We start from the raw sequence: 18,566 nt of genomic DNA, 5'->3' as shown, positions 1-18,566 counted from the left end.
ACGCTAGTATACGTTTTTGCTATCAGTCGTTGACGATAAGATAAGATGGCAATAGCTTCAGAGAAACGAATGTTGTTTATTTTGAATCACAGTGGTGGGACACACTCTAAAGCAGTTCTGGTTTCTGCTAAGGGTGATATCCTTGCTGAGACAGATGGACCATGTACCAATCATTGGGTGAGATGTGAAACATTTGAAAACAACACGACCGAAGTAACGTTTGCCAATGTAAACGTAAATGTGCCTACAACATTTTCTTTTCTTTTGTAGTTGGTTGGCGTTGATAATTGTATCAGTGGAATCAACGAAATGGTCCAGAGTGCTAAAATTATGGCAGGGCTGGACCCGGACACACCAATTTGTTCACTGGTGAGGCAATACACAGTCAGTCATACTCAACACGTTTTGATGTTCACCAGGTTGCTCTGACGTTGTCTAGATTTTGTGTTTAAGGGTATGTCTTTGAGTGGTGGAGAGCAGAAGGCTGCCATCCAAAAGCTGATTGATGACATGCATGAGAGATACCCTAAACTGAGCCAAAGCTATTTTATTACCACCGATGCCATTGGCGCAATGGCAACTGCCAGCGACTATGGTATTGTGTTGTATTTACAACTCGTAGTACGTTTCAGAGGCTAATTGCCATAGTAACTCTTTTCTGTCTTTTTATCGCAGGAGGTATAGTGGTGATTTCAGGCACTGGCTCGAACTGTAAGCTGGTGAATCCAGATGGCACACAGATTGGCTGTGGGGGGTGGGGTCACATGATGGGTGATGAGGGCTCAGGTAAATATACAAAAAGAGAAATCAACTGACAGTATAGCAGTGTATCTTATCTTATCTTTGATAGATGATATCCTATCTTAGAAATAAATTCCTTTCTAAGGCTTTGGTCCAATTTACGTCATTTTAACTGCCTTGAGTCTTGTAGTCCAGGTTGCAGAGTAAGTTTCAAAATGACTAACCCAATAAAGGTTTGGATCTGGTTGAGATCAGGGTAAATTGTTTTACAACACTTGATATAAACCAGGAGTGCCCAAACTTTTTCTTATAAAGGGCCAAAAATCAAACTTGAATGAGGGCTGTGGGTAAATACAGCGGGCAAAATAAGTATTGAACATGTCACCATTTTTCTCAGAAAGCATTTATAAAGCTGCTGTTGGCTTGACATATTTTTCATATTTTTTGTTTTTGTTTTTGTTTTAATATTTATGTTTGTATTGTTTGTTTGGGTGTGTACCAAAATCTGGTTCAATTCCATGTCAACAGCTCCTTTAGAATATAATACCCAGGGAAAAAAATATGATGTATTTATTACCTAATTTCACTGCTGAATACGAAAATGTATTATTACATTAAGTTTCCATGCAATATAAATGATATGATTATTTAAATATAAATTGATTCATTTACAAATCAAAAGATTATGTTTATTTCAAAATTACAATATCCATCAAAGATGTTCACAATACCCACCTGCCTATCATCCTCCCTCTCTTCTTAAATGGGATGGTGGGCCAAATCAAAAGATTAGCATGGGCCAACTTTGGCCAGCGGGCTCTAGTTTGTGCATCTTTAATATAAATGTTCTCTGTCAACTCGGTTTAACTCAGGTTTAACAATTACCACTTGGAGCGCATGCACACGAAAGTGTGACATGCAGTAAACTGCCAATCCCACAAGACATTAGAGAGTCAGAACAATTCGTTTCTCTGTTGAAGATTAATAGATATCATTATCAAAATTATAAAAAAATGTAAACAAATTAACAAGGCAAAAATGAACACTGCTACAGAATTTTGAAAAATTGATGTTGGAAATTAATCATTTATTCTAATAATGTAGGTTCACAAACAGCTCATAAGATTGATTTTAAAAGCTTTATAAATTAAATGTTATTTCACTCTTAATTGAAAGTGTTTGAACATATATAAAGTATAAACAAACAAAATTATTATAAAAAAATTATAACAAAAAAAAAATCTTTTGACAAAAGCTTTTAGCATAAAAAAATAAAATAAAAATCGTAGTATTGTTTTTGGAGCTAAAAAAAATTCGTAGTATCGTTTTTTTTTTGTTCCATGTGGTATTGTTAGTATGTCCCCAGTGAAATGTTTATATATATTTCTATATTTTTAACCAGGTTTGTAATCTCTTACCCAGAATAAAAGCTCCTCTGGAGCAGGTTAGCTGTATATCTTATATATACGTATAGATGTAATCTTACTGAATATTATAATTTGGTGATAAACACTTTTCATTATTTACATTAAAATGATTAAGCTTCTTGTTAATGTTGTGAAAACCAGGAGTCTTTTATAAGTTGTTGAACAAAACAATTTATTAGAAATGTAAACCTTATCTAAATTAAAAGCCATCTTTACTGTCACTTTTCAACAAACAATTAGTTTATTTCTGTAAAAAAAATGACAGATCCCAGACTATTTTTGTAGTATTTATTTATTTTTAATTTTACTCATCAACACTGTTGGGATCAGTACTCTGTATCAGATATTTCTAAACTGATCACACAAGACAAATGTTATTTCTAAATGTGAATGCAGCCTAAGGTAGCTCTTTATCTCTTCTGGTAGCATACTGGATTTCTCACTTGGCTGTCAAAACCGTTTTTGATGCAAGAGATAATCTTGTCACATCCCCTCATGATATCACCTATGTTAAGAAGGCCATGGAGGATTATTTTCAGGTTAGAACTATTTATTCAGTTGATTATATCTTATGCTTAATTTGATAATGGAATTGATAAGCTCTTTTGTTTTCATGTGTTCATCCCCAGGTTTCAGATTTGATGGGGATGCTTCCTCATTTGTACAGAAACTTTCAGAAGTCACACTTCGCAGGGTTCTGTAGGAAACTAGCTGAAGGTATGCTGCTGCATTATGTCTACAGTGACGTTACAGTGCATCCTGAAAGTATTCATAGCGTTTGACTTTTTCCACAATTTTTTATGTTACGGTCTTATTCCATAATGGATTAAAATAATTTATTTCCTCAAAATTCTACACACAATACCCCATAATGACAATGTAAAAAAAAAAATGTTTTAATTGTTGCAAATTTATTAAAAATAAAAAACCTGAAATGTACATAAGTATTCACAGCCTTTGCTCAATACTTTGTTGATGCACCTTTGGCAGCAATTACAGCATCAAGTCTTTTTGAATATAAAGCTTGGCACACTTGTCTTTGGAAATCTTTGCTCATTCCTCTTTGCAGTACCTCTCTAACTGTCAAGTTGGGTGGGAAGCGACGGTTTACAGCCATTTTCAGATGTTCAATAGGATTTAAGTCTGGGCTCTGGGTGGGCCAAACAAGGACATTCACCAAATTGTTGTGAAGCCACTCCATTGTCCTGCTGGAAGATAAACCGTCGGCCCAGTCTGAGGTCAAGAGCAGTCTGAAGCAGGTTTTCATTTAGGATGTCTCTGTACATTGCTGCACTCATCTTTCCCTCTGTCGTGACTTGTGTTCCAGTTTCTGCTGCTGAAAAACATCCCAACAGCATGATGCTGCCACCACCATGCTTCACTGTAAGGATGTTATTAGCCTAGTGATGAGCGGTACATGGTTTTCTCCAAACGTAATGCCTGGCTCAACAGACCAGAGAATTTTGATTCCTATGGTCTGAGAATGCTTTAGATGCCTTTTGGCAAATTCCATGGGGGGAGGCTTCTGTCTGGCCACTCTACCCTACAGGCCTGATTGGTGGATTGCCACAAAGAGGGTTGTCCTTCTGTAAGGTTCACCTCCATTCAAAGAAGAATTTTGGAGCTCAGACAGAGTGACCATCGGGTTATTGATCCCCTCCCTGACTAAGGCCCTTCTCCCTCAATCACTCAGCTTGGATAGCTGCCAGCTCTAAGAAAAGTCCTGGGGGTTCCAAACATCTTCCACTTACAGATGATGGAGGCCACTGTGCTTTTTGGGACTTATGAGCAGCAGAAATTTTTCTGTAACCTTCCCCAGCCTTGTGCCTCGAGACAATCCTGTCTCAGAGTTCTACAGACTATTCCTTTGTCTTCATACTTGGTTTGTGCTTTGACATGCATTGTCAACCCTGGGACCTTATATAGACGGGTGTATGCCTTTTTAGATCATGTCCAGTCAACTGAATTTACCACCGTTGAACTCCAATTAAGCTGCTGTAACATCTAAAGAATGATCAGTGGAAACAGAATGTACCTGAGCTTGTACATGGCAAAGGCTGTAAATACTTGTGTACATGTGATTTTCAGGTTTTTTTATTTTTAATCTTTTTTCACATTGTCATTATGGGGTATTGTGTTTAGAATTTTGAGGAAATAAATTTATTGAATACATTTTGGAATAAGGCTGTAACATAAAATGTGTAAAAAGAGAAGCGCTATGAATACTTTACAGATACACTGTATGTGTATGTTTTGCCACATATTATGACTTTTTGTGTTTGTCTTTGCATCAGGTGGGAATGCTGGGGATGCTTTGTGCCAACATGTGTTCAGAGAAGCTGGAAAAGTGCTTGCACAGCACATTGTAGCTGTCCTGCCTGAAGTACACCAGGTACAAAATTTATCACAAAATAGAAATACATCAGTTCTTACTTGTAGTTTCTTTTTCTTGTCATTTAATAACTGTCATGTCTTGATCATTCAGGATCTGTTTCGTGGTGAACTTGGCTTGCCTGTTTTGTGTGTCGGTTCAGTGTGGCGCAGCTGGGAACTAATGAAATCTGGTGCGTGCTTTTTAACTTCCTTTTCCACTTTATTTTTCACGTAAAAGCAGTTGTGGCCATTTTAACGTAAATGTGTGAAGATTCTGGGTCTCATACACTTCCACTGATTTTTAGCCATACAAAACTGCTGTATTTTCTTAGCATGTTATTTTGATTTTAATGTATTGTCATTAACTCACCAGTTTGTAGCACAAGTAGTTTGATCATTTACTGCCATTTGTTATTTGTAATCATTTGCTTATGAATCCGAAGTCCTAACCCATTTACAGAGAAAAGCTTGCTTCCTCATTGCAAATTAGGAAAAGGGTTTTATAATTGATCTCACATTCAAGAATTGCATTTTTGACAATAGATGTAGAAAATGGTAGTAATAATACAGCAATTTTATTTTAACCGTTTGATTTCCAAAATTATATTGCAATGTATTATATAATAAAATTTATTATCAATATTTTAATGATTAGTTCGGGAAAAAAAACACAGATTTTGGACAATGAAACTGAAACGCCTGATTTTAGACCACAATAATTTATTAGAATGGTGTAGGGCCTCTGCTACAGCAATATGCGTTCCTAAGCGATCTTGCATCTTTGTGTTCTCGTGTAATGCATCATCAACCACCAAAGTTTAGTTCCAATACTCAAGAACGGAGGACGCCTGAAAGTTCCTGCACGTGTTCTTGATATCTAGGACGCACAGATGCAGACTTGAGCACCAAACTGGCTCAAGTTCCAGAAGTCATTGCGGCTGAATAAAGGAGGTGGGAACCCCATCGTTTTATTATTAAAGTTCAGACATAATTCAACTTAAAGTTCAACTTAAATGACCCATAAACTCTCATTAACAAACATACACTAGGGACAATTGTTTTTCTTACCCAATTTACCTGTACCACATGTCTTTGGACTTGTAGGGAATACTGGAGCTCCTGGAGAAAACCCACGCAAACGCAGAGAGAACATGCAAACTCCACTGACCCAGGCGAGGCTCGAACTAGCGATTTTCTAAAAATAATCGTTAAGACATGAAATTTTAATAAAGCCATAAGGGAGTTCTTATTTGCTGTAATTTGTATTGTAAAAAATATATTTGTAAGGTTTTTGTGCATGCTATATACATTGAAAAGGGAATAAACAATAAGTCATTGTATAAATGTTTAAATAATTGTCTGTTAAAACACATGAAGGTCACGTGACCACAAGGGAGAACAGCAGCATCTCATTTCTCACTGGACGTGTTCTCCGTTCTCGCGGCGTCCAAGTTCGTTCTCCCGAGGTGACCTGGCAAGACCACTCTCCACTAGAACACAAGTGTGTTCTCTGCATTCTTGAAATTGAAAAAAAAAGCCTGTGTCTCTACTCACTGGCATGCTTGATGATTAGGTTCAGCTGATATTGGCTCTCCTACAGTGCAGTGACTAGTATGCCCTATAGGTGGCAGCACAACAGCTGCCAAAAAACATGGACCAAAAAGTAATATAAATTTAAATAATCATGCACAATTTCTGGGTCTGAGAGCGTCCTTTACGTTGATTTCAAAAGCTGAGAGGCTAAACTAGAGAGATATACTTAATGACACAAAAAAATGTAATAAATAAATAAAAACAAGACAAAAAGTTCCTTAAAATGTGTTTTATTTTCCAATTAAAAACATACCTTCTTTACAATTAATAGTATTGATTTGATTTAGATTTTAGTCTACAAAGAATAGTGTCCCCGTTCACCCCTCTCTCTCTATCTGTGAATAGCAGCCATCACAGCAGCAATTTGCCTTGGGAATAGCAGATACAAGTCCTGCACAGTGGCCAGAGGGATTTTGCGCCGTGCTTTTAGCAGAATAGTGGCCAGGTCGCTACGTGATGCTGGTGGGGAAAAATGTTTCCTGACTCTCTCCTTCAAAACACCAAAAGTGGCTCAATAATATTTACTTCTGGTACATGTGCAGGCCATGGGAGATGTTACCTTTTACATTCATCAATCCACTCTGTCACCAGTTTGGCTGTGTCTGTTGTTGCATTATCATCCTGATACACGACACTGCCTTCAGGATACAGTGTTTGAATCATTTTGTCACAGAGGCACTAGCGAGACACAAAGTATTTGTCCTCTGTTGAACTCTAATATGTCACCCATGTTGTTTGCATTACAATATTTTATGCAAAACTGTGCTATTCTCTGTTTAATCAAGAGTATTTATAATAAAATCTAATTAAACCTTTACACTCTCCTCTTACTGCTGGAATGAAGAATCAGTGAAGATTGGCTACCAGGCTGGTCAAATTTAGCTATGAAGCTTCCAGGACTAAATCGGCCAGTGCCAGTTTCCTTGTCCAACCCCAGCGTATATACAATCCCAAATCAGAAAAAGTTGGGACAGTATGGAAAAAGCAAATATAAATTTGAATGAAATGAATTCATATATATATATATATGGAAATCAGTGTTTGTTTACAGATTTTCAAGGTTATTGAACATATTGTTTTCTGTAATAAACAAAACTCAATATTGGTTTGGAACAAGTGAATGGTGAATAAATTCTGACATTCACATCCAGTTGTAAATGTGTTTTTATTTATTTTATTTTTTCCACAGGTTTCACTCAGGTCCTTTCACAGGCTCAGTCTCATGATTATAGTCACTTCCGGAAGTACAGTCTGCTTACTTTACGTCAGTCCTCTGCTCTGGGTGGAGCTAAAATGGGGGCAAAGAACATAGGAACCACCCTTCCTCTGGACTACTCTGCCAATGTCAATATGTTTTTCAGCCATACCTTCACTCAGTGATGATATTTGAATTCAGTCTTATTTTGATTAAGTGAAGTAGAAACTTCCTGTTTTTACACTAATACACACTATTCTTTTGGGGGTGCTGTTTCTCAAACCCATTTTGTATCATTCAGTTTTGTAATATATATAGATTCTTCAGGACATGAAGGATATTTTTTCTTGTTCTTTTGTAGGACAGGAGGTAGTTTAACTATTCAAATGAGGTCCTTATAAACATCTATCACGAAGTAAAAAAAGTTCCAAGATCATCCAAGTAATCCCACACTGTATAAAAACAAACAAACTTGTAGAATAGGTTGTTTGAATAATTTCTTTTTTTTTCATCTTGTGGACTATTTTTAAACATCTTACTCTGGAACAGTACTAAAAATGCATTTGTTCTGATCTCACTTATTTTTTTTTTTACATTTTCACAGATTTCACGAAATTTTGCATGCCACTATAGCATAATATAAATAGACTTCAAAATTATTTGAATCCATACTGTTTAATGTATGCACAGTATATGATTGTTTGATTTTTTTTGTTGTTGTTGTTTTTTAATATTTGTATTGTGATGATCTATGTAATGTCTTTGGTAAATAAGGGAACTTTATATATTTTGATATATATATATATTGGAATTATTGTGTAAATAAATATTTGCAAAAGCACTTATTGTCATCAAACATTTTGGCAAAGATAATTTTATTAAATTGTTGTAAATGTGTGATGTAACAATTTGTAGTTTCTGTGTGAAAGAAGATTACGTACAGGTGTAGCCTAATACTTTACACATATGCTGATATCAAATAAGAAGCTAAATAATCAAGTATCCAATCTGTATTTTGTCACTAACTGTAGATTACCTGTTGTACCTGATTAAAATATTCAAATTCTAGGAACCAAAACACATGCTGTACATAATTCTCACTTGACTATTGGTATTTTTACAATAATGCTGTGAAAACCACCACTGACCTATCTTGAACTGTCGTGAACTGTCCTTCCCAAAACCATCCGTAGCCAACTATGGTCGCAAGTTCCATCATTACAAACATAGTTCAGCAATTTGGTGTTTCCCAAATCCATCGTAGCAACAAACATTTGCAAACAGAAAAAAAACTCATACTCATTTCAAATAAGAAGCAATTTATTAACTGCACTGCATTGTTTTACCCATTTTCTCTTAAATGAAAACTAAAAGACTTGATTTAGCTACAGTCATGGCTGTTGAAGTTGGCGCAGAGTTGAGCACGGCTTAAGCAATAGGTCTGATGTACTTGCTGATCACTCTGCTGCTTTTGATAACGAGAAACTTAATTTGGCGATACCCTTTGCCAAAATGTTCAGCAAAAAGTCTTTCCTCTAAATTTTCTAAAATAACCAAGAAGTGGAAACTATTGGGGAGTTCACTGACATCTTTAACGCCATTCAAACAGTATCTGTTAAACAAGACGCTACTTTCTAAAAATGTATTACTATTGAGGACTCGACTGATGGTACAATGAAAGTCGTCGACAAATTGTCTTTTGTAGTGCATAGGCTTGTTTTTGATGTCAAGGAACATTCGGGAAAGACACCTGACATTGGTGCAAGCTCTGTGATGCACTAAATGTTATGCACCATGTTGGGAGACAAAACCAGGATGGAGGTCAGTGAAGCATCATCATGAGGTCAGGGGTGAACTGGCTGGGTCGACATACTTTTTGGGCCACAAAGCTTCTTATGATCTGATTTTCTCATAAAACTCTTAACAGCCTATTGTTTTTTTTAATGCCTAATTAACAACACTTGAAAGGCTGCAAAAGAAGACAACGCATACCGGAAAGAATCTCACCTGTGCATTTCAAAAGCATTGACTCCTGTAGATGCTGCTGCGTGTACAAAGTTATGGCCAATCATCAAAAAGTGAGGAGGGTAAGAGACATCCTTGTTCTGTCCCTTTGCGTTCGTTGATGGTCAGAAGATTGAGGTCTTATAAACTTTAAACTGAAATATTACATTTAATTTTATTTCTTTTCACGATTTTATGAAAACATTACAGATTAATCACATTCTACCCTTTTTAAAGGAGTTTAGTCAGCTTCTTAGCCAAAGAACTCTTATTGTTGCTGGCGATTTGCTGGTTCTGTGTTACACTGCATTAAATTCACTTGTTTGTTATGTGTTCTTTTGAATTTTCCTTGTTTATCTTAGCCTTTCTTAATGCTCATGATTTAGAAGATCATACGAAAAGAAAAGCTTTATTTTGGTATTGTAAGCATACTAATGCAAATAAAAAAAAGTCAAAAAAGCCATTCTGGTGAGACGGGTAAAAAAAAAATCGGCAAACAAAGTGGGGACATTTAATTTTTATTAGTCGTGGTTCTAATCGTTCAACTGGTACTTTAATTTTTATGCACAAGTTCAGAGAGGGGTCTGGATACAGACCTGGGGCCTCATGTATTAACGCTGTGTACCCACAAAAACTTTGCGTACGCCAGATTTCATGCTCACGTTTGGATGAAATTAACGTGAGAATGTACATTGGTCCACGCCAACTTCATGTCTAGTGTACGTGTATTTCTTGTGAGTGTTTGTTTTATTTCATTATGTTAAATTGCAAACTACAAAGTATCGCACCAACATAAGTGAAAAACATTGCTATTTTTTTATATATATATATATCTATAATAAAATGGATTAATTGACACAATATAAATGGGCAATATCACACTCATAGCAGTGAGATATGGCTGTAAATCAGCACTGATGGGAGGCATGCGTTGACATGAGGCGGCAGGCCGAGTGCCTTAGTGTCCCACCATCTTCCCTTTTAAGGTGATCAAGTGTAACCATAGCGCATCGTTTGTTATTTGGTAGTTTCGACCTTGCATTGAAAGGAAGTGGCATTTCGTAGTGACCGTGAATGTTTTTGTTTAGGCTGGACTTCAACCTCTCAAGAAAGAGAATCTCATCTTGGGATACTATGACAGTTTCTTCTTCTAAAACTTTAAAGTCACTGACAAGGACCTGTATAATGTTGGCAGGTGTGATGGAAGAAAGCTACTTAACCGCTTTGTGGTGACACAATCTCATCAAATAAGTCAGAGCGTGATCAACAATCTACTACATTCTATCCAAGATCTGTTTGAATGGCATAGGGCTCGTCTCCTCCTGCTATCACTTCTCGGGGAATAATTGATCTTGAACAGTTGTAGCCGATTAGTAGGCTGACATCACAATCCAGGAGGGGAGGTATTTTGTACTATAAGATGTTTCCAATGTTCAGCAACCTCACTTGCAATATGGCTGCGATTTGCTGGATTACAATCTTGGTATATTAAGGGTGATAAATTGATATAGTCACTAGACTAACAGTGCATGTGAAAATAATTCATAGCGCTTCACTTTTTCCACATTTTTTATGTTACAGCTTTATTCCAAAATGGATTAAATTAATTTATTTCCTCAAAGTTCTACACACAATACCCTAAAATGACAATGTGAAAAAAGGTGTACAGCCATTTTCATATCTCTCCAGAGATGTTCAATGGAATTTAGGTCTGTGCTCTGACTGGGCCACTCAAGGACATTCACTGAGTTGTTGTGAAGCCATCTATTGGCATTTTGGCGGTGTGCTTTGGCTCATTGTCCTGTTGGAACGTTGCCCCAGTCTGAGGTCAAGAGCAGTCTGAAGCAGGTTTTCATTGAGGATGTCTCTGTGCATTGCTGCATTCATCTTTCCCTCTATCCTGACTAGTCTTCCAGTTCCTGCTGCTGAAATATCAAGCTACCACATCACTAATCAAAAATGGGTTTGGTTGTATGCCTTCGACACTGAATACATGGCCTAGGAAAGGACCTCTTCTTTAAAGGTGCAGCAGGTGATCTGCCAAAATGTTAACAGCTTAGCATATTATCTTTGGATGGCGGGAAGGGACTGCGATTTAAAGCCACACCCCCTGAAATCACGAGCGCGCGCACCACGTCACAACAGCAGGCAGACAACCCACTAGTTCACGTCATTCGCCAGTTAGTTAGTGTTTAGCCAGCGCCGAGCAGGAATTACATTTATTACTTAGCCACACTTACATGCTATTTCAGAGTGAATATTCAGAGTAGCATGGTAAACAGTATAGGAAGGCTGTCATTGTTCAAAAATTACACAATGTGAATATAAAAGCAACTTCAGCTTAATAAAGCAGGTTAGGCGGAATAGCGGTATTTACTGATGTTTTGTTGTTAAACTAAATATAAATCGATATTATCGATGCTGTAAAAGGATCCTTATGAAACTAATAATAATCACATCAATCTTTCACCGGGAGATTTCAGTGGCTGAACAACACGTCTGTGCATATAAGTCATTCATAACAGAACACAATCTAACATAAGCTTAAACTAATTAGCCTGACTAAAATAGTTTGAAAACAGAACATTACCTGTCTAACAGTAATACTTCAGCCATGGTGTGGCCCTTCCTCCAGCGTGCTAAAGTAACTCCAATATTGATTCAGGTTTTTAAAAGTTTCAATTCAGCATTTGATTTCTCCCGGTCTGTTTCGTGACCACGCGGCGCTTCTGCAGATGGGTATGCGCGAATAGCGGATCTGCGCAAGTGGTGCTCGCTGCAGAGCCATTTGGGTGAGCTGAGCTCCAGCGAGGGGGAGCTTGAGCTTGAGCTCCACCTTTTTTGCACTTCTTCTACGAGTGATGTCACTGGGGGTAGGGTTAGGGGTGGGGTTGGTGTACGCATTAAAACAGCTTACAGGAGGCAGAACGAGAGCTCATGCTCCCCCTCGCTGGAGCTCAGCTCTGCTCAAATGGCTCTGCAGCGAGCACCCTCTCGAGCTGCGTGAACAGATGCGCAGAAGTCCGAATCTACATTTGCTGACAGACAGTCTGAGCTGCTTATCGAAATTATGGGAGATGTCAATCCAACAATATTTAATTGGATGAATTTTTTGTTTTGTTTTATGCTTTACCCAGAATATAAATATTTATATAAACACATTTAGATCATTTACTGTAATCATTACTTTTGGACTGTGAAGAGACTTTCAACCAGCACAGCAAAAAATGTTTCTGAAGACAATCACCTACTGCACCTTTAACCAGGTGACACTTAGATGGCTTTAGCTTTCATACATAGCTGAAAAAGGCACTGGAAAACAAGTTGATCAAGGCTCTCATCGACCCCTTTGCCTAGGAGGATGATGTTGATGATTATGAAGTAAATTAAGAGATTCGCACTAAAGCCATCGGAGAACAAGCCATTGCTCTTTGGAATCTGCCTGGAACATTGCACAAGCCAAAGAGCATATGAGTGTACTCATAAAGGACATAGCGAGTGATGAAGGCCGTCTTTGCTCTGTCCATTTCATCTGTTGCAATTTGCCAGTAGCCTGGAGGTCTACGGTAGAAGAAACAAAACTCCACCAGGGACTTGAAGGCATTCCTTGATTTTGGGGAGAGGATAAGCATCCTTGTCAGTCAAGCTATTAAGGCGCCTATAGTCAACACACCAGCGAACACCTCCATCTTTTTTACGTACTAACACTACAGGTGATGCGCACTCCGAAGTAAAAGATGTTATGACTCCTTCCAGCATAGCATTGAGATACCTCTCCTCTTCCTCTTATCCAAGGGTAGTCCGCCTGACTGGCTGGCGTACTGGCCCAGCAACTCCTGTGTGTGACAGCTGTTAAGAGGCCAAGATCCAAATCTGAAACAGCAAGGAGAAATCTGTATGAGAGCAAAAACTCAATACGTTGCTGTGCATCACTAAATGTTCCCATTGAATATACTGCTGATACAAAGTCTTTGAGATAACTGTCGCCTTAGCTCCTGTGTCTACAACAGCTTGTGCTGGAATGCAGTTTACAGTCACATAAATAAGCCAGCTTAGGGTCGCCCTGACTAAAACATTGTGTTAACTGCTCTTTAAGAAGGGTGTAGTACTCACAGATATGCTCAGGAAGCCAACAGACATGCCTAATAGCTGACCCTCTCAGGCAGTCGTATAGACATTCTACTCTGTAGTCTCCACTCCAACCATAATCCCTAGCTTGTCACTCAAATGGTAACAGAAATGATTCCAGTATCTGCTACCAAATCAAATCAAAATCAAATAACTTTTATTGTCACATCCTCAGCAGCATGTGTGCTATGATGAGTGAAAAGCTTAGGTGCTGGCTCCAGACAGTAAAAAATACAGATAGTGCAAATACAATGACAGTGCAAAATACAGACATTACAAAATACAACAGCATACTCCCAAAGAAACAGGACAATGTAAAATTGACAGCGATATGTACAATGAATAGGTGTCCACATAGTTGTTAGCAGTATTGTTTCAAACATGGATTGGTTAAAGTGCAGTGCATGCTACATATTGATGGTGTGCAGTGAGGGGTATGGAAGAGTCTGTGTGAGGTGTGTTAAAAGTTCATCAACCTGATAGTCTGAGGGAAGAAACTTTCCGTCAGCCAGCTAGTGCGTGATCGGATGCTGCGGAACCATCTGCCTGAGGGTAGCAGAGAGAAAAGTCTATGGCTTGGGTGGCTGGAGTTGCTGATAATTATCTTGGCCTTCCTAATGCACCACCTAGTGTAGATGTCCTGGAGGGAGGGAAGGTCACCTCCTACTACGCGTCCAGCAGTTTGCACAATCCTATGTAGGCCTTTGCGATTGCTGCTGGTACTATTTCAATACCAGGTGGTGATACAGCCTGTCAGGATGCTCTCCACAGTACAGGTGTAGAACGAGCGGAGAATGTGGGGGCTCATTCCAAACCTGCTGAGACGCCTGAGGAAGAATAGGCGTTGCTGTGCCTTCCTCAGCACTGCGTCTGTGTGAGCAGTCCATCTTAAATCCTCAGCGATGTGTAATCCAAGAAACTTGAAAGCGCTGACTCTGTCCACTAGTGTCCCGTTGATGGTGATGGGAGTGTGTTCTCTCTTCTCTCTCCTGAAATCTACCACCAGCTCCTTGGTTTTGCTGATGTTGAGTGAGAGGTGGTTTTCCTGACACCACTGCGTCATTGTGTGCACCTTCTCTCTGTAGGCCGTCTCATCATTATCTGTGATTAGGCCCACAACTGCTGTGTCATCAGCAAATTTAACGATGACTTTGGAGCTGTGTTTGGCTGTACAGTCATGTGTGTATAGGGAGTACAGGAGGGGGCAGAGAACACAGCCCTGTGGAGCACTTAGTGTTGAGGATCAGTTTGGATGAGGTAATGTTGTTCATTCTGACCACCTGGCATCTGCTTGCAGCTTGACATGAAGTCCAGGATCTAGTTGCACAGAGAGCTGTGTAGGCCCAGATCCTGGAGCTTCACCACCAGCTTGGCAGGCACTATGCTGTTGAATGCTGAGCTATTGTCCACAAACAGCATTCTCACATATGTGTTTTTGTTTTCCAAGTGAGACAGAGCAGTGTGCAAGGTGAAAGCCCTCCCAACCCGCTTCGAGTTGGGATCGAACCAGCAACCTTCCGCATGGGAGTCGATTGCTCTAACAAGGAAGCTAAAGACCATGGCCTCTAGCGTCTGTCACTAGAGCACATTTTAGAGGTCAGAAGAGTGAGGTTTACTTGCACAGCACTTACTAGCTGGCCTCCGTTACACTCACCCCCTAAACCTCACTCCCATCCAGGTCACGGCACCAATGTAACCCTGCTGGTCCTACAACCACCCAACCAGCTCCGAGCTGGGATCAAACCGGCAACCTTCCGCATGGGAGTCAGTTGCTCTAACAAGGAGGCTAAAGACCATGGCCTCTAGCATCTGTTGCTAGAGCACCTTTAGAGGTCAGAGGAGTGAGGTTTACCTGCACAGAACTTACTAGCTGGCCTCCATTACAGCTGTCTTAAAGCATGTGGAAACCACAGACCGAGAGAGCGAAAGGTTAAAGATGTCCATGAAAACTCCCGCTAGCTGGTGTGCCCATGCTTTAAGTACACGTCCAGGGATGCCATCTGGGCCCATAGCTTTCCAGATGTTCACGCAACGGAAAGCTCTCATTTCGTCCACTACAGAAACAGAGAGTGTGCTGGCGGTTTTAAATTTCGGCTGTGGGAGTGCACAGTCTGTGCAATGTTTATATTGGCGGGTTTGTTACTTTTAAAGTCTGTAATGTAATTAAGTCCCTGCCACATGCTCCTTGCGTTATTTGTGTTAAATTGACCCTCTATCTTGTATCTGTATTGACGTTTTGCTGCTTTGATGGTTTTTCTGAGGTTGTAGTTTGCTTGGTTTAGCTCCTCAGCATTTCTGGATTTATAGGCGGAAGCTCGCACTGATAGGGCTGTTCGAACTTCACCATTGATCCATGGTTTTTGCTTTGGACCACATCTTCTATGCATTTTCTAATGAAGCATGTAACGGTGTCTGAGTACACTTCTCTTCGTCGTCATCAGAAGCTGCCCAGAACAAATCCCAGTCCATGTGTTCAAAACAGTCCTTAAGTATGGAATCCGATTGGTCCGTCCAGCTCTGAAATGTCCTGAGGGTGGGTGGTTCCCGTTTCAGTTTCTGCCTGTAAGCAGGCAAGAGCAGAACAGAAGAGTGGTCTGATTTGCCAAGCGGTGGGCGGGGGAGGAATTTGTAGCCATCTCAGAACGGAGAGTAGCAATGGTCCAAAATGCGATCACCACGCGTGTTTGTGGTGATGTGTTGATAGTATTTTGGAGCAATTTTCCTGAGACAGTTTCCTGAGCGCCTGCTTTGTGTTGGTTTGAGGGTGGATATACACAGCCGTAATTATCACAGCTGTGAACTCCCTAGGCAGCCAGTATGGCCGACACCAAAACATAAGATATTCCAGATCAGGAGAACAAAATGAACTTACTGGGTGTATGTTTCTCTCATTACACCATGAGTTGTTAATAAAGAAACACACACCTCCTCCTTTGCTTTTCCCTGTAAGTTATTTCGTTCCATCCAGGCGTTGCACAGAGAACGATGAAAGTACAATAGGTGTGTCTGGTACCTCCGCAGATAACCAGGTTTCTGTAAGGCAGATAATGCAGCAGTTTTGGGTTTCCTGTTGAAAGCAAATGCACGCCTGCAGCTCGCTAAGTTTGTTGTTCAGTCACTGAACGTTAGCCAGCAGAATGGTGGGGAGCGGAAGTCGATATCCATGGCGTATTAGTCTGATGAGGACGCCGGCTCTCTTTCCTCTTTTACGGCTGCGTTTCCTTCGTCTCTAAGATTGTGTGACCCAGACAAAGGGCTCTGTTGCTGTGTTTGTAAATAGAGCGTCGTCAAAGAACAAAGTCCGGTCTTCGATGTGGAACGAGGGAGCCAATTTCCCGAAGTGTGTGGCTGTCATAGGTAATGAGAGTGTGTACACCCAGCACGGAAAACGACAGAAATACAAGTAAAACACTGAAAACAGAACAAAGTTAGCTATAAGCTCGCAACACGGCAGCAATGCTCGGCATATGGTACCATCAAAATCAGCAAGCCTTGACTTAGGACTATCTGCGCAAATGGCTGGCCAAGTACTAGATCTTTGTTCAACAAAATATGTGGAACTGGCTGGGAGCCCTGCTTAGTGTTTCCTTGTCTTGTGGCAGTCTCCATGGAGAGGGTAGCTCTGAGTGGACCAAAAGTATGTGCTCTCCGCTGTATCACTTCTAGTTCAGCAAATGGCCCGTATGTGACATTGCGTGACCTCACAGGAATCCTCCTTTCTCTCACAATAGGCTGAGCGCTCTCACGTGTGTCATCCCTTGGTGCAGTGAACATTGACATTTGTGGGGCTTGTGTACAACTTGTAATATCAGTCAATATTGGGGCAATAATAATTTTTAGTTTCTCATTATTCTTATTTTGGTTTTCAAACATTGTCTTAAGCCAGTCTGGGGGCAGGTTTGAATCAGGGATTTCTGCCATAGCTCCATTACACAATTCTTCTTGGGATGTTGTTTTGTTGTGTTTATTTACTCTTTTTGTCTTTTCTTTTTTATGTTAACTTTACAGATTTACAGATGTTCTTGTGGAGCATTCAAGTCTCTCACTTCTGACAACTCACTTTGTAGTTAAGTCAGCACAGTTCTCATCGACACAATGACGTCAGCCTGCTTGTGTGTGCTGGCAGATCGCTAACAATTTGGCTGCTGTTTATCCCCTTCTGTTGCATATGCTGTTTCTACGGCGTCCGACTTTTCTCTCATACACCCATGTAGTTTAAATTTCCAGAAGAAATACCACTTCTGAAACCAGTTGTTGTGTGATTAGATAGTTTTTGGTTTTGCTTTGGCCTTCGTGGATGCTTGGGAGGAACGAACCCCGACAAGATCGTCTTTTTTCTGTATAATGTTTACTTAACGTCTTAAACAACGTAGATTCAGTTTACTCACACAGTACAAGTGGCATAAACATACAGCTTATACATCACTGTTCCTGATGTTTGGTGCTCTTGTTCTAGCACAGAACGGCAGCTTTTCCAACCATGCGTTGAGCGAGTAACCTCTATAATGACTGAACTTTCTGTACACACTGTAACCGAATGTATTCTCTCTGATTGACGTAACCAATACAGCCAATAAAAATGAGAACAGAATAAACACAGTGAATAGGTTTAAAGGGACCTTGTGTGATAGGGGGAATGAGGTAAATGATGTTGATTGAAGTCTGCAAAACCAATCAGTGCAGAGTACTTGCCTATTTAGTGCTGAGGGCTGTAGCTTGTTGTGAGGCTAGTTCTGAATTCCACTTCCTGTGTGGATGTGTGTCTGCGCCAGCAATGGCTTCCAGGTAAGGTGCAGTTAGCATAGCGGTTTACTAATTGTTTAGTGGCTGGGGGTGAATGCTTACCCTGTGTTGTTGCATTCCAGCCTGCCTGGTTTGTATGCCTGTTTCCATCAGTGTTTAGATTGATCGGTTGACTGACTTTCAGTTTTAGTGCGGTTGGAGACTTAATATCAATCGGGGGATTTGATTTAAGAGCACCTCATTTATGTTTGGTAAGTGTTTTGCATGTGGGAGTGTTAACCAATGCAATGATTTGTAACCATGTGGATGTGTGTTTGTTTGTTATAGGATTCTGCTTCTCATTCGGATCGTAAACGTGCCCA

At 39.8% G+C, this 18,566-nt stretch overlaps 1 protein-coding gene and 1 long non-coding RNA gene across 6 annotated transcripts in view; one reads left to right on the top strand and one right to left on the bottom strand.

The window, feature by feature from the left end:
* Window positions 1–8,170, top strand: part of nagk (N-acetylglucosamine kinase) — an 8,332-nt gene extending 162 nt beyond the window's left edge. Inside the window, exons 2-11 of one of the 4 annotated variants that reach the window (XM_087258547.1) lie at window positions 93–177; window positions 271–369; window positions 454–595; window positions 676–786; window positions 2,595–2,707; window positions 2,798–2,885; window positions 4,463–4,560; window positions 4,654–4,732; window positions 6,979–7,041; window positions 7,324–8,170. In XM_087258547.1, the coding sequence (XP_087114673.1) occupies window positions 93–177; window positions 271–369; window positions 454–595; window positions 676–786; window positions 2,595–2,707; window positions 2,798–2,885; window positions 4,463–4,560; window positions 4,654–4,732; window positions 6,979–7,016 (853 nt within the window). In that variant the 3' untranslated portion in view covers window positions 7,017–7,041; window positions 7,324–8,170. 4 annotated transcript variants of the gene reach the window in all.
* A 2,724-nt stretch (window positions 8,171–10,894) lies between these two features.
* LOC147836143 (uncharacterized) lies at window positions 10,895–17,205 on the bottom strand. Of its 2 annotated transcripts, none has more exons than XR_015496344.1 (3): window positions 16,387–17,205; window positions 12,367–13,206; window positions 10,895–12,109 (listed from the first exon to the last, which is right to left on the bottom strand). It is a non-coding gene; the product is annotated as an uncharacterized LOC147836143 (long non-coding RNA). The 2 variants fall into 2 exon arrangements; XR_015496345.1 differs by having other exon boundaries at window positions 12,334–13,206; window positions 16,387–16,993.
* Between the last annotated feature and the right edge of the window lie 1,361 nt (window positions 17,206–18,566).

Source organism: Danio rerio, chromosome 7 (genome assembly GCF_052040795.2).
Source record: "Danio rerio strain M-AB ecotype USA chromosome 7, GRCz13ab, whole genome shotgun sequence".
Lineage (NCBI taxonomy): Eukaryota > Metazoa > Chordata > Actinopteri > Cypriniformes > Danionidae > Danio > Danio rerio.
The sequence above is the reverse complement of the archived record's forward strand: the minus strand, read 5'-3'. Positions and strand labels throughout refer to the sequence as shown.